The sequence below is a fragment of the Sinocyclocheilus rhinocerous genome, unplaced genomic scaffold, assembly GCF_001515625.1.
Source record: "Sinocyclocheilus rhinocerous isolate Xijiao unplaced genomic scaffold, SAMN03320098_v1.1 scaffold816, whole genome shotgun sequence".
NCBI lineage: Eukaryota > Metazoa > Chordata > Actinopteri > Cypriniformes > Cyprinidae > Sinocyclocheilus > Sinocyclocheilus rhinocerous.
In genome coordinates, this window is record NW_015660894.1 from 85227 (window position 1) to 101310 (window position 16084).

The 16084-nt window shown below is 38.0% G+C and overlaps 1 protein-coding gene across 2 annotated transcripts in view; it reads left to right on the plus strand.

Annotated features, from left to right (window-relative positions):
- The first annotated feature begins 5770 nt into the window (after positions 1-5770).
- Positions 5771-16084, plus strand: part of LOC107726107 (CD166 antigen homolog A-like) — a 22535-nt gene continuing 12221 nt past the window's right edge. For both annotated transcript variants that reach the window (XM_016535610.1, XM_016535611.1), the window contains exon 1: positions 5771-6014. In XM_016535610.1, the coding sequence (XP_016391096.1) occupies positions 5960-6014 (55 nt within the window). In that variant the 5' untranslated portion in view covers positions 5771-5959. The remainder of the gene's footprint in view (positions 6015-16084) is intronic.

Consider the following 16084-nt stretch of genomic DNA (forward strand, 5'->3'; position numbering starts at 1 on the left):
CTTTTGGAAGGCCAAACAAAGTAGTTTAGCTTTCACAACGAAACACACAGCGTCTTCACGACATGGCGGCGGTGGCAGCAACAATACTACAGCGAGAATCAAAGTTACGCCTTCTTTCTTTGCGTGAACATTTGGGCGGTGTTATGCAAATCTTTCCACACAGTAACGTAGACATGTGGGGACGTGTTTAAACAAGGCGTTTTAGGAGGGCGTGGTCGAGTCTTAACATTTATAAATCAGAATCAGAATCAGAATCAGAATGAGCTTTATTGCCAGGTATGTTTACACATACGAGGAATTTGTTTTCGTGACAGAAGCTTCCACAGTGTAACAGAACGACAGTGACAGAACAAAAAAACACAGATAATAAAAAAATACAAATAAATAAAAAAAATAGAACAAGTAAAATAAGGAATAAAAAATATACAAATCGACAATCGACAATTGTAGAACGAGCCGTTTTAGGGGGGCATGGCAGAGTCTTAACTTAGATAAAGAATATCTCTTTGGGTTTGAGACTTTAGTCTTTGCAACTTTAGGGATCTTATCTATTCACAAACAGCTTGTAACACTCCAAAGAGAAAGGAAAACTTGAAATCGCATCATATGACCCCTTTAAAGCATAAAGCGAATTCCAGTGTTATCATAAAAAGTAAAAATGTAGCCATTAACCTCTTATCATTTTTGATAATTTTTTGACTTTGTTCTGCATCTTGCTAATTAAATGGGAGGAAACTCATAGCATTCATATTTTCTAAGAAATTCTTAAACCTCCCACCATGATTAAATCCATGCCATTAAACAGGAACAACATGCTCTTTGACAAGTAGCTTCTTCACTTCCTCTGTAGATGCTCATTTCATTTGTGTTATGACTAAAGTTACTTAATAATGCATTTCAGGCCTTTTTATCTTGGTTTTCATTGCTTTGCATTTATTGTGGTAAAATGCATGTGGGATAATGGGTATCGCAGCCTGTCAATTAATCCCAACAGTAATAGTGTTTTCTGCTTGTTTTTATTAGCTTAGCCACACCCTGTTATCTAAGCATTGTCGTATGAGCCTCTAAATGGTTAAAAGTGGTTAAACATTTCATTACAAAGTAGTATAGCTACTGAGGTTCTCATGTCTAGATCTTTGTGATCAGTGGGCTTGTTGTCTCTGTTGTCTAGGTCTTGGTTTCTGTCACTTAAAAAGGGGGTGCTAATCAAAGAAAAACGACACCCTCCAACTGAGACTGCTTTGCATTATTGTTTATTTGGGCCTCAGTCTGTTTTTTGTCAGAAATCTTGATCTCGGTTTCAGATATTAGGTCTTTGTCTGGACGTCTGGTCTTGGTTTGACAGACTCCAGGATTCCAGTTATCAGGAAACCAGAGCATCTGAAATCTCTCGCATGCTTTGATGCACAACGAAAGTGATAAACATTATCCAGAGTAAATGTGTGGGATGAAGGAGACTGATATGTCATCCGAGTGTTTCATTAGAATGATTCAAAAATGGGCTTTAGTGGCTCTGGAGATTGTTATGAAATGAGTCTGGGTTTTTAAAAAAGGACCAAATTGTGCAGAGATACAGCACTCCCCTCACACAATGCCTTTGAGGTTTTCTCACAAAATCTGGCGTTTAAAAAAGATAACCTTTTACCTGCAGCTAAACTTGGTTTGGATGTGGAGAAGGAGAAGTAGTTAGCCGCAAGCAGGGGCGCCGTAAGGGGGGGGAGGTTAGGACGATTCTAAGGGCCTGACGATGGAGGGGGCCCCCCGAGGGGGAAACGCGATTTCTACCGAATTGCACACTTTCATTTTTGTAAGGGCCTGTGAGCTCATTTTTATTTTCTGCAGGATGATGTAATGATAAAGTAGCATCATTTATATTTTATAGCACAAAGTTAAACATTTTACTTATGTAAAGTACTTTTTTAAAAGGCTGACAAGAATGTAGCCATTTTATTTTATTCTATCTCTTTTTTTATTTTTTTATTTTATCACAGCATGAAAGCTGGGTAGTGTGAAATATAATATCCTACGTCTTCTACAGTTTAAGGTTAATATTATGACTAGTCAAGATTATACTGCAAGTGGATGATGACTTTATAGTATCAGAACATCAAAGAAATCAAAGCTTCTCTACATGTGGTCTGCCTTTTAGGTCCTTTTAGAAGTTATCAAATATTTACATGCCCATACCATCATAATCCTCTCATAAAAGGCTCTCATATATTACCTCACCACAAAAAAACAATAAAAACACGAATTCTGTACCCTTTAGCACTTTACAAAAGAAGTGCAAACTGTTTTATGTTACATTATATCATTCAACCTTTTTTTAAATGCAAAATAAATGACCGAAAAGGAAAACACCTCATAATTGTAGTGCAAGTAGAGGTTCAATAAAAAGCCCTTCTTCATTGAAAATGTTATAATGGCACAGTTTGATATGCTACAATCTATATAAGAGAGAAGAAAGGGGGAAAGGGAACCCTGGGGAAAAGTGGGGCTATAAACTCATATATAGAGCATGAGAAAGTGGGGGCTCTCAGCTGACGCTTTGTGTTAATGGACGCTTTGCATTTGCCGGGTCATGCAAAAGCTCTCACAACTTGTGAGATGGTCCACAACCATTACGGACCACAAATTGATTGATTCCTTTAAGCATTAGGAAGCTTAAATTACTTAAGTTACTGAAAAGGACACACAATTACTGGCCCTCCTTCACCTTCCTTATGTGTTCTAAAGTCAATACTGTATAATTCACATATACTCTCCCTAATGGTGGTTCAGACACATCAATGTATTTGCTTTAGATAACTTCACTCAAGTTATGAAGCCATGTACGTTCCGACCGGATTGTTCCAGTTTGAGTTTCCTCCTTCCTCATTAACACGCCAAAATATTTTGTAAGCAATATGTTGAAAAATGGCACTGCTAAAAGGAGCATGTGCACATGGGAGACACCTTGTTATTCAAAGCCTGAGGCTGAGAGTCGTTCTCGCTGGGTCTCTTTCTGAAAAACACAGAAACTGGAAGACGGCCCAAGGCTGTGGGCTCTAATCTTTGAGATTTGTGCATCACCTGGACCAGATCTTGTGCTGGATCAGTCCCTCAGGGCTCACAGCACAACAGCAAGAAATAAAAACAGTACAATTCAACAGCTTATTGCACAAGAAAATCATTTCATAAAACTGCCTCATGAACCTGTCATTTTTCCTTTCTTTGAAATAATGTGATTATTTTAAGCTCTCTAAATCTTCAAACCACATCAAAATAGGGAGAAGAAAAAAAGAACCAAAACTCCCTGCCCCAAAGAAAGATGGGTAAGTAACCTTTATTCTGACTCTTTTTTTGTTTTAACATGTCTCTGCCTCAAAGGGTGAATGATTATCTGACCATAAAGGCCCTGTGAAAATGATCTGTTTCACTTTTTCAGGGCCTGTGAGGTCATTTTCATTTTCTGCAGGATGATGTAAGGTGCACGTACTGGTTACACCTGAATAGTGTCACAAAAACCTCAGTTTAAATATCCCTCCCTTTATAAACAAGCTCATAAACAGGGCTTTGAAGGTCTGATTTAAGTAAATAAATAAATCAATAAATAAAGATAATAATTTCTATAGATTAATTATTTGAGTTCCTTTTCATTTGACAGAGGACATCTTAAAATCGTCAATTTAATAAAAATACAATTATTAAAATTAAAAATAAAATACATAATGCATAAAATAAAAAATAAAAATCTTTGTTCACAAAATAAATTCTTAAACTGTAAAATAAAATAAAATCAAAATAGTCTTGGCAACACTGTGCTATTAAAAGCAAATGTAAAAGACCAAGCCAATCTTCTGTGTTCTCACTGCCAAGCACAGTCAGCTGAACTAATGAAGCATTCATGCATTTGAGTTTGGCTATTGACTGACACTGAGCAGGTCACGAAGGGCATCCACACCTCCCACAGACCTGTAGATTACGTCAGGGTCAAAGTGTCATCCTCCACTCTCCGCCCCCTCCCTCCAATGCGTTCAATATAATGAGGCTCTGCTGCTTAGAGACTCTCATTTACACTCGGTGGAAAGGGTGAATGTCTTTTGAGCATATTGGAGGAGAGCGTCCCTCTCTCACACTTTTAATTGCAGACGATCTTATTTGAAGCTCACACATTTTTTCGGCATCTAATTATTGTTGGTTTGTACTAATTTGAAGCAAACGCTCCTCGTCAGCTTCATTTCACCCTATCTGAGGTGTCACCCATCTTTTTGATGACTGTGTAGGACTTTGTTTGTCTAATGCAAAATTTCATGGCTTTGTTCATTTGCTTCAGGCAAATCTTTACCTCACAGAGTTCATGCTCGCAAACTGCTTTTGACATCAAAATGTAACTTTAATATCAGATGAATGCATGCAATAAAAAAATCATTTGCACAATAATATCTCTTAGTAAGGGACTTACTATAATAACAAAAAAAAACTAACCAGTAAAACACCTAAGGATGTTAACGAAATAGTGCCCTGTTTATGAACTCTCTCTGAGCTGTCATAGGCTCTCCTTTGAGAGAGAATCATCATGGTTTGCCTTTGTTCTTCATGCATTCAGTCTCGTTTCTATCAGGCGGGCCATTAGGAGGTGTGAGGGAGTACAATACAAACCGAATGAGATGAGGGAACACCCCACCCCGTGAGCCCACCTGCCACTGAGATGAGTGTGTGTGGGGGATTTCAACTAATATTGGGGCAATAAAATGCAAAAGAGGAGAAAAAGTGGCTTGGTGGCTAACAGGGAGGAGGGATAATAGAGGGAGAAAGAAAGAAAGAAAGAGAGAAAGATGCAAATGATTCACATTTCTTAGTGTACCAGGTTCACTAGATTTGATCAGGCTTTAAAAGAGATTCTCTTATCTAAAGACTCTTTCATTAGCAGTTTAACCTGTTTGACTGATTTTATGTTTTGCACATGATTTGATTAATTAAATAACATGAGCATATAGCTAATATTATTAGTTCTATACTATTGCAGCCTTAGGCACACAAAACTGTGAGGTGTAAAAAGCATGTCAAGACATGTAAAGCCATTGGAAATTATGTTACGCTTGCTGGTTTGTCACTTACAAAGCAATAAATAACACCTACCTAATAAGGAACGTTCTATAAAAAGATAAAAACACCTATAAAAATATTTTTAAAAACTTCAGAGAATATTCAGAAATAATTGTTTTCAGAACTTAATAGGAACTTTAGCAAAACATTTCTGTTAACAGCTGGATACTGGCTGTTTTAACAAATAAAACTAATAGTAGCTATACTCAGGTATTGCTTAAAAATCCTTAGACTAGTGGTTTTCAACCAATCTAACTCCAAGGTTTCCATTGTTTGAGCCAATATTCAAATTTCTACAGTCAGTTTGAAAAATTGCTGGGTGTGGAAAGAAAATTGCAGTTGGATGGCAGTTTACATGTTTTAGGTCAACATTTTGGCCAATTATATTGCGATTTTAGTGTTTTAATTAGGTTAAATAATTCTATATAATGTTGCAGACACCTTGTAAGTTTTTCACCTTGTAAGACTTTCTGAGGAAGTCCTCAGCATTTAGTTTTCCAAGGTGAATTTCATATTGAAAGCCATGTTGTCTTCCCGGACATCCAAATCATACATTACGAAAACGATACTGTATAGTAAAGTAGAACAGCAGAAGATCGCAGATAAGATAAGGGATGTGTCATCAAATGTTTTCTAGTATGTTAATTAGTTTAGATACACAGCGCAGGGGAGGAGCTTGAGGACAGACCTATAACCGCCCTCCAGGGCTTCAACAGATGTAACATGTGGGGAACAACCTCAAAGTTTGAATTTATTGACGCATGCTTGATGCGTGTGTTGCACTTTCCAGAACATTATCCAGCAAGGACGTGCTAACGAAAGGATATTATTTCTCGAGACTGAGAGACTGAGAGACCCAGACTGCCGAAAGATGCACCGGATCGCCCTTTTAACGTGTCTGCTCACCGTATCACTGATGAATCAAGGTAACAGAAAATTAATTTTCGATTAAATTTTTAATTCGAATTTTAGAACGTTCGTTATTTTAGAACGTCTCTTCTGACATTTACAATGAGATGGACCAATGAAAGAACTGAGCAGTGTTACTTTTATGACCTGAGAATGATCAAACATGTTAAGAAATTATATATCAAGTCTTTGAAAGAGAACACGGGCGCCACAGTTTCATTTGGAATTCTTTCCAAAGCCTTTAATTTGATGCAGTTATAATATGCTATCTTTATCAGAAACAAAATATCAATTAACGACGGGTTTCTCCGTATAAAAGTAACATTTATTTCCAGAAACGCTCTCTTTGTCCCCGCCCCCTCTCCTTTTACTACCTTTTACTTGCACCTGTTTCGCTAATGAAAAAAATTGTATGATATTATGCTGTACATTGTTAAACCTTGATGTTTTGGTTGTTAAAAGTAATTAATAATCGATTTGAGACGGTATCTTCGTGCTTCTGTGTCTATATTTTGTGTGTCTCTCTGTGAGGTGATGGAAATGCTGAGGCGCTGGTTTTCATAGCGTTTTATTGTAGCTTAAGTGCATCAGTAGCATATTCAGGTAATGGAATAAAGGACACAAAAGCCCGGCTGGTAAACATCTGTTATTGTAAGGCACCAGCCAGTCTGTCAATGCAACTTTAAAGAGACTCATTCACCTTTTGGGCTGGAAGACTAAAAGCATAATGATAGTGTGATGTGCTGAAAGATTGTTGGGTTGGGAGTCAAATTTAAACGTGTTGTGATTTGTGACTGTCTTGTCTTGTCCTTAGCTGTGAGAAACGCAGTGTAATTCTTTAAATCAGTAGTGTACAAGTTTGATTTTACTAAATATTAATATGTTGCAAAATATATTATTATTATTATTTACTAGTTTACAATATTTTTAATAAAATTTACGATTATATATATATATATATATATATACATTTTAAAATATTTAAACGTTTTATTACTGTTCAATGCAACTAGTTTACTATCGTTCTAATGAGTCAAATTTTACATGTATGGTTATCCTGTGATTTGTAACATTCTTAGTAGGTCATGTTGTTTCATTTACGCCTGTAACTGTTTGTCTTCTAGATTGGCTTGAGCCAAACTGAGTTTACAACTAGTAGTTTAGTGCAGCATCTGTTTTTTGTTCTCTCTCCACCCCTCCCCCAAAACACACCGTCTGCAATGTCACACCCAGTATTACTAGTTTAGCTGGTGGGTTTCTTTCAGTTTGCTGCAAAAAAAAATCACCCTTTTCCCCCTGAGAAGTCTGCGCTTCAATTGATGACCATTGTTTTGATTACAAATTTTGCGGTAAATGCTGGTCTGAGTTTAGATTTATTTGTAGTGAGAAACTGTCTCCATGCAACTTCACTTTTTTTTTTTGCTTTTGTATCGCAGAAGTAATTTGCATATTTTCATTATTGTGAAATGTGCCACTGCTTGTTCCCTCCTTTATAGCAATATGTTTGATGACAGATTCTGGCTTGTAATCATGATTGGGTAATGGTATTGCTCACTGAGTAAATTTAGATTATGTAATGAGAATTTTCTTCATGTTTTAGATACGAGACAATCTTTTATTCAAAGGTGAATCATCCACTTAGAGTTACCTGATAGTGTGGCTGAAAGATTGTTGGGTTGGGAGTCAAATTTAAACGTGTTGTGATTTGTGACTGTCTTGTCTTGTCCTTAGCTGTGAGAAACGCAGTGTAATTCTTTAAATCAGTAGTGTACAAGTTTGATTTTACAACTAGTAGTTTAGTGCAGCATCTGTTTTTTGTTCTCTCTCCACCCCTCCCCCAAAACACACCGTCTGCAATGTCACACCCAGTATTACTAGTTTAGCTGGTGGGTTTCTTTCAGTTTGCTGCAAAAAAAAATCACCCTTTTCCCCCTGAGAAGTCTGCGCTTCAATTGATGACCATTGTTTTGATTACAAATTTTGCGGTAAATGCTGGTCTGAGTTTAGATTTATTTGTAGTGAGAAACTGTCTCCATGCAACTTCACTTTTTTTTTTTGCTTTTGTATCGCAGAAGTAATTTGCATATTTTCATTATTGTGAAATGTGCCACTGCTTGTTCCCTCCTTTATAGCAATATGTTTGATGACAGATTCTGGCTTGTAATCATGATTGGGTAATGGTATTGCTCACTGAGTAAATTTAGATTATGTAATGAGAATTTTCTTCATGTTTTAGATACGAGACAATCTTTTATTCAAAGGTGAATCATCCACTTAGAGTTACCTGTCTGCCCTGTTGTACCATCCAAATCCATTTTATAGTCCCATTATAAAAGAAAGCAAATATAGCTCAACAAAAGACTGTTTGCTTAGATTAGAGGAACCGATTTCGATTCATAAGACTCATCCATTCAGACATTTATTAATATGCTTCCCTCAGTGAAAGTACTACTGTGGAAATACTATTGTTGTCCTCTAGCTTGTACTCTTCTCTTCTTTACCACAGAAGCACCTCTTTTTCACAGTGGCCTTCATAGGAACCAGTTTATCTGTCATCAGGCAAGACAAGAGAGCAATTGTCTGGTCTAAAGAAGGGAGACACATTGTTTTACAACAGGACAGGCGTGTGTGTGCTTAGCAGTGGCACTCTTGACTTGCAGAAATGCGTCCATTGAGATGCATGAAGTACCCCATGGCTCTCTGTAACCTCCAGTGCACTTGCTTGGATCCACCCTGCATTTCGGGACAAAAAGTCAGGTGGTTTCGCTCTTGTTATTCGGCTTCTCCAAGACCTCCTCTGGACCCCTGCTGACTATATTGTTCAGCAGGTTTTCTTTAACTAATGCATGTACGATTGCGACATCTCCCACGGACTCTTCTCCATTTGTAATTAAATTCAACTGTATACTCCCCACCGAGAAGCCGTTATCTCGCCCAACTCCTTTACAGGCCCTTCAGTTGAATAAGACTTTGGGTTACCATATGAATTACTGCAGCGCATACTTCTGTTCCCATCATGCATTTCAAAAGCACCACTGAGACTGAAGTTTTAAGTTGTATGTATTGCAAGAGATGTGCAATACACCCCCGTTGAGGTTGACGACGTGACTGCATTTGATTTGCAAATACTCCTGCCTCTATCTGCTGTCTTCAACCTGAAAACTTATGATATTTTGAGTTCGACTAATTTTTTATTATTTTTTTGCAGTGCTTTGTTTTTATAGTAGCAGCTGAGAGGAAGCATCTGTACTGTATATGTTCAATTGAAAGCTCTTAATCCCACACTGTTTGCGCCGGGACTCAGGAAATGAAACCGGCCATTACAATAAAGCCGCCGCCTCCCCCTCCTTTCCCGCCTTCTCTCCCCCCCTCTCTTTCTCTTTCTTTATCTCAGGTAAGGTGAGGCCAGAGGCAGAATTCTAAATAGTTTTTACTCCTGTCCCCTCACTTCTGCTTGTTTCTTCATGGGTCACATTTCTTTCTAAAGAACCCCCTTTAGGCTTAACCTGAAGGATTATTGCAGTCGTATTGAGATGTTTATTTTCCATTGCACAATGCAGAAGTGCTCTGATCATCAGTGGTTTCAGCCACATGTTCCACATTGTTTTTGATTGCGTTTCTCACCAGTGATGTTTGCGCACAGGTGCTCAATCAGTTAAATGGAACCAGATCTAAAAGCAACTATCTGCGCAGATTAATCAGTCAACCTCTTGTTTGATGCTTTGAAAGAAGTCAGATCAAGTTGTGCTACTATTGTAAAATTCCAGAAATGTTTTGAAGCACCCAGAGGAGAACAAGCACAGGTTTTCAGAGCTGCTTCAAACAAGCAGACACGGGTGCTATGTTGAGCAGCAGAAGAATGCAGGTCAAAGTACGTTTTATTAAACCATGATGTGATGTCATATACGTGACATTGTGGTTAGTCACATTGTGGGTCTCATTTTGTCTCCCTTAGCTGGATACTTTGACAGTAGGTCTTCAGCAACAAGAATTACCTCAAAGTTCATACCTCACAACATGCAGACGTCCTGTGCATCGAGTTGTTTATTTTAGTCTATAGCTGTCTCTTTAGATTCTGTCACCAGATTTTGACATAATTTATGGAAACTAGATATTATACAAAGACATAAAAAAAAAGTTATGACAGAGGTCTTGTAGAAGCACAGTAGGGTATTTCTTTATAGCATGTTGGTGCAGTGAAAATGGAGATTGTGTGCATTGAGGTATTCATTTGTGTTTCTGTTTGCAATGATCACCTGGCCTTAATTTATGGCCCTTGTGATCTGTGAGATTGCATTTTATCAGATTTGTACCCGTTTGTTATCAAGTGGACAATTTGAATGTTTTGTCATTTCTACATTATAAGTCTATTTATAAGTTAAAAAGCAGTTTGTCACAAGCAGGAGTACTTTTGTACTGTATATCAGCGTGAGCATCAATTGATGCCAGTAAGCCGTTAAGGTTTAAAACCATGTTTTAGTTTCCCGCCCAAACCCCTTTAAAGTCAACATGGGAAGTCAACATATTTACTTTCTTATCTACACATTCCTGGTCTTATTGTGAATGATTTGGTGCATGTCATTCCAAAGAAAAGGTCTGTTTGCATTTTCTAATCTTGTATAACTAACTTGCTCTCCCTCTGAAACGACTTCATATATCTGATGATGTCACAGATGGGTGAGCTGTTGAATATATTGATCAGATTATGTGCAGGAGCAGAATCTGATTAATCCTAAATCTGAGCTAGTTGTGATTAATCCTAAATCTAAGATGAATATGATAAACCTTGAATCAGAGCAGAATCTGATTAATCATAATCTGAGCAAATTCTGATCAATCCTAAATCTGAGCAGAAGCTGATCAAATCTTGTATCGGAGCAGAATCTGATTCCATCATATTCCAAAAGTAAAGCAGGTTGCAATTCGCGCTGAATTTAAAAACAAACATCTTCCAGTTCTAAAGTCAGTTGTTTAATGACCCCCACTATAACGTGACACGGGATAACACGTGCTGATAGTAAAAAAGGCTGGTGCTTTGATTGTGTTTCTTTGGAAATGCTTCCTTTTCTCCGCACTTCGGTCTCTTTCCCATAATCCTTTGACATCATAACTTTGAAGTTGGCTTTAGAAAAGGAGAATAAACTTATCCTTAGTTTTCTTTCTTTTGTGGGAACTTTGATGTCGTCTGCTTTGAGCTGGCAAGCCTGCACAAGTCATAGCGAACCACAACCGCACCTGTCCCAGATGTCTGTGCTCTCTGTCAACATGAGAGCCATACCTGGTGGCTTTCCAGCATGGTTTAACTTTGAGATCAATCTCATCAGAGTTTAATTAGGGTATTGTGGCTTCCACTTCCTGAGTATGCGGGTCAGTTAAAGTTATATGTTGTGGATGTGAATGTGTATGACTTTCATCTAAAGGCGGTCTTTTCCTTGCCAGCAGCTAATAGGATCATGTCCTCTCTAATATACAAGAGAAAAAAATACTGCTCTGGTAGTTCATCAACAAATACCATTATTCCATTCAAGTAATGGTTTAAAATGTCACTTTTATTAAGTTCCTTCAAAGTCTGCAGCATATAAATTGCATTTAAGCTCTTTTTTTCTAGGTAGTTTTCTGCAGATGTAGGCCCCTACGCTGTAGGGATCATGAAGCAGGAGACGGTTAAGGGCCCTCGTGACCTTTTTTACAGACCTGGCCAGTCCCTGAACTACACAGGAATGTGAAACAGATCTGCTCTTTTGTATCACAGCATCACAGTGGCGAAAAAAAAAGAGAGAACCGGCTCATTAGTAGTGACATACTATCATGTCAGAGAGTTTTAAACCAAACATAATTCATGAGAGTTAATCACTTGGATAGAAAAGGCCTTGAGCTCGTACTCCCTAAGTTCCGCTGTCTATTTTTTGTTGTTTCGCTTCCTGCAGAGGTGAGTTAACCATTGCATGGCACACACCCACCAGCCATGCTTTCTGAAATCAATATTTGCTCTGCTTTTGTTTACACAGCCAAAGGTGGTCTGTATATGGGCCCTCTAACAACGTGGGAGGCGGCCCTTTCAGAGCCCAGCCCGGAGAAAGAGCTTATTTAACTCAATACAAGCTCGCTGACCTCTGTGTTTTGGCACCAAATTTGATTGGTATCTCAGTGGCTGCAAGCAAACGCTGATGTTATGAACACAAGGGGCCCTGCAGGATCCCGTGGAATGCAAATGCCTGGAGCCCCGAGGCATCTGGGAGCAGGGAGACTGGTTTTGGAAGAGATAAAGGCACTGTCTCTGTCTATGCAAAAATATGAGACACCTCGCTGACTTGTGAAATGCTTTGAGAATATATGTTCAACAGAACGACTTTGATGTTAGGAATGTTGTTAATCAAAGGCCACATGAAGCTTCTGAGTCTTAATTGCTTGAACATAAATTGGGAAGATCTAAAGTCAAGACTCTTTGACTGCCACAACATGCTTATTAGTTTTACATTTTAAAGTGTCTGTTAATTTTACACAGTGTATCATGTAGGGTTGGGCGATGTCTACCAAATTGGCATCGGACGATGTCTACAGTGAAACATCGTGATGGACGATGACATCGGGGGGTTAGGGGTGTGCCCGAAGCGTGAAACGAATAACGCGTTATACAGAGCCACTAAAAGGTTAGCCGCTTACTAGCGCTAGCCTGTTGCATTAGTACATGAAAGTTCACTTACCACATACACTGTAGAGTAAGGAGTAGGGCAGGGTATCGAGTTCGATACTTTTTAGGCACCGACCGAATTGCCTCGATACCATCGAGTATCGAAAAACGTCTTGTCGTTCGGTACCAAATTTCGATACCTAAGGGGTTAATCTCATCAGCGTCAGTGAGCCAATAAGCCTGCAGCACTAGCCGGCGTGTTCGACTAGAGGCGCGGCGCAGATCGATCATCCGCGAGAGCGATTCGAAAGCACACGGAGCAGTCTGCTCTCTTTAGCTCTCGTGGTACTGTAATACCACCAGTATAGAGTAGCGCGGGAGCTGCGTGGAGTTCCGATCATATGCAGATGTCCGTTCATACTAACGTTACACGACCGAAAGCGCGTGTTATGTGACCATTCATGCAAACTGTAGCATCATGCATAAGACAATGCGGGTTCAATAGCGGCTCCCTGATGCCCGCAATTTATATACAGTCGCATATACTTACCCAACGATATAATTGTGAGAAAGTATTGAAATATTTTTTTTATCCTCCCATCTCATAGGCTATTTATTCCCTTTAGGGTTTCCGTAGTACACTTCGTTTCCTTTCCGAACACGGAACTGGGATGCGGCGGATTACGGGAGGGGAGGGGGGGACACGATGTCAGCTTAACATTGTGATGTCTGTCAGCCATCGGCGATGGACGATGGCATCGTCTATCGGCCCAACCCTAGTATCATGCATATCTAACTACGTTTATGCCTTGGTTAACTGATAACCTGGATTAATTTAACGACTTCCTGCAACAGTTTTGACCTACATTTTGTAATTGTTACCAGGTTGTAACTCATAACATGCGTTATGCAATCAAGTCAATGATGTGACACTTTCTTATACATGAATGCAGTTCAATTATACTTAAGCATGTTTTAATATCTAAATTAAAATTAATTTAAACAATTTTTGGGGGCATAAAGTTAAAATGTTTTGATGTCGTACTTTGTAGTAATTAGTAGTATAATTAAAGGAGTTGAACTTTTTTTTGGAGAAAATACCAAACTGATTACTGATTAATAACTGAAAAATATTATTTAAAGTCATGTGGTCTAACCAATAAGCAGAATCAAGGAGAAAAAAACAACATCAAATCATATCAGATAATTGACCTTTTTTATGAGAAGCTAAGGTTAATTCTTTCTGATTGTAAAATGTCATGTGGTGCAACTTCGTATAAACCCAATGATATTTATAAATTAATAATTTAATATTTTAAATAATGTTTTTGCTTTGAAAATATATTTTAAAAGTTAAAAAATTTATTTGATTATGTGCCTTCACATGTATTCAAGGACTCTGGAAAATTATGGTATTTTTACTTAATGGTTACACCACATGACATTTTTGGAGTGTTTTTTTTTTTTTTTTTTGGAAACCAACATGAATACAAAAAATACATTAAGAACTTTGCATATGTTTTAAACTACATTTTAAAAGATTTTTCCTTTTTCTTTATTATTATGGACACTTATAGACTTACATTCTGCAGCAGCAGCAGAATGAACGGTCTGTCATAACCTTCAGCTAGTAAATTGATTTTGGGGTTAATGGACCTCCACGGAAGCTGCTTGACTGTATTTTGTTAATAGTTCTCTATTTAGTTTAATAGCTGCTCACGAATAGGGGGCCGTCGGTGAATCCTCTGGGTCAGTATTGAATCTGCTATGATCTGCTGTCAGACAGACATTCTTTAAGGTCCCCGGGGGCCCCTGCAATCAAATACATAATTTAGAACTTAATGGATGTGATTTCTGAGTGCACTTATCACTTATGAGTCCAACCTGCTTGATGAGTTTTGCTTTGAGAGCAATTTCAGGCCCGTCGTAGACTTAATTTATGGCATTTTCAAGGAAGCCTAATGGCCCTTGCATGTTGGAGTGAGTAAAGGAGGACATTTTGTGTAATAAGGCAGGCTCCAAATCAATTCCTGGAATGTCTCTGTTTCCGGGATATTCACCATGGTGGTGGACTGTCCTTATCGGACACAGTCACTTACCCGACTCATCCTCAGGTTAATGGTTTGCGAACATCCTCTCAGCATGTGAGAGCCATTTTGAAGCTATTCACCCATTTGAGCTATTCACCCATTATTGTTGAAATTTGAATATTTCTTTATAAGTTATAATTATAAGGTAAACCATCAGATATAATGTAAGGTCTGAAGCCACTATTAAATTTGTTGCAATTTAATGATATTTTTTCCTCATATTATAAATTGTTCACATTTAGCTATATTGTTTTTTTTATTTTTTATTTAATAGATTTTTCCTTAATTATATTTTCAGCAGAACAATCTCAATTTCAGATTTACATTTATTTTTGATTGGTTTAAATTAGATTTTAATTTCTGAATTGTCAGTGTGTTGGTCTTAGCCCAGCAAAAGACCGTCAGCACTGTTTCACTTCAGAGCATTGCACTCAAGAGTGTGAAAACACTTGAAAGCCCTGTAGTCCATATGCTTTCAGCAAATGATCTGGTACCACGCCGCAGGCTGTAGGACATGATGTTTTCCATCAAGAGTGTTTCCAGTAGAGAGTTTTAACAACAGGTGCATGAAGAAGCTTCTGCAGCAGCACCTGTTCATGAAACAAAGAGCAGAGGCATGAGGGGGTTGGGAGGGCAGTGTAATTTGTTTACTTCACCTGGTGCTGGTTTGGAAGCTCTGAGGACTCTCTGACACTCGATCCTTTTCTCTTTTAGTATGTCAGCCGGCGTCCGTTTGCTTTTTTTGCTACTAATGCTCCAGTATCACCAGCAAGACAACATGTTATAAATCATGTGAAAAACAGACAGCTGCTAGACAGAAATCTTATGGGGTAGATCGTCCAGATATATTCTATTACATTAAGGAATAATATATAGCCAGTTGGTCACAAAATTATGGCTCATCAGGCTCTAGTTATATTCTGAAGGGGTTTATTTTTGGTGTTAATGGCCACTTATGGTACATTTTCACTCAAAATATGGCTACTCGCCAAATAAACGAACATAAAAATGGAAATTTTTTTTTTTTTGGAGTTAAAATTTATTTTGTGAGGGGAAAAGTGGTACAAGTGTTACCACATACAGCGGCAAAATTTTTGTGCAAAAATATTTCAAACAGATCTATCTTCTAAATTAAGGTTATTAAAGGGATAGTTCACCCAAAAATGAAAATTTGATGTTTATCTGTTTACCCCCAGGGCATCCAAGATGTAGGTGACTTCTTCAGTAGAACACAAACGAAGATTTTTTTAATTCAAACTGTTGCAGTCTGTCAGTCTTATAATGGAAGTGAATGGGAATCACGACTTTGAGAGTAAAATAAACCATACACAAACAAAACCAAATTAAACCCTGCAGCTCGTGACGA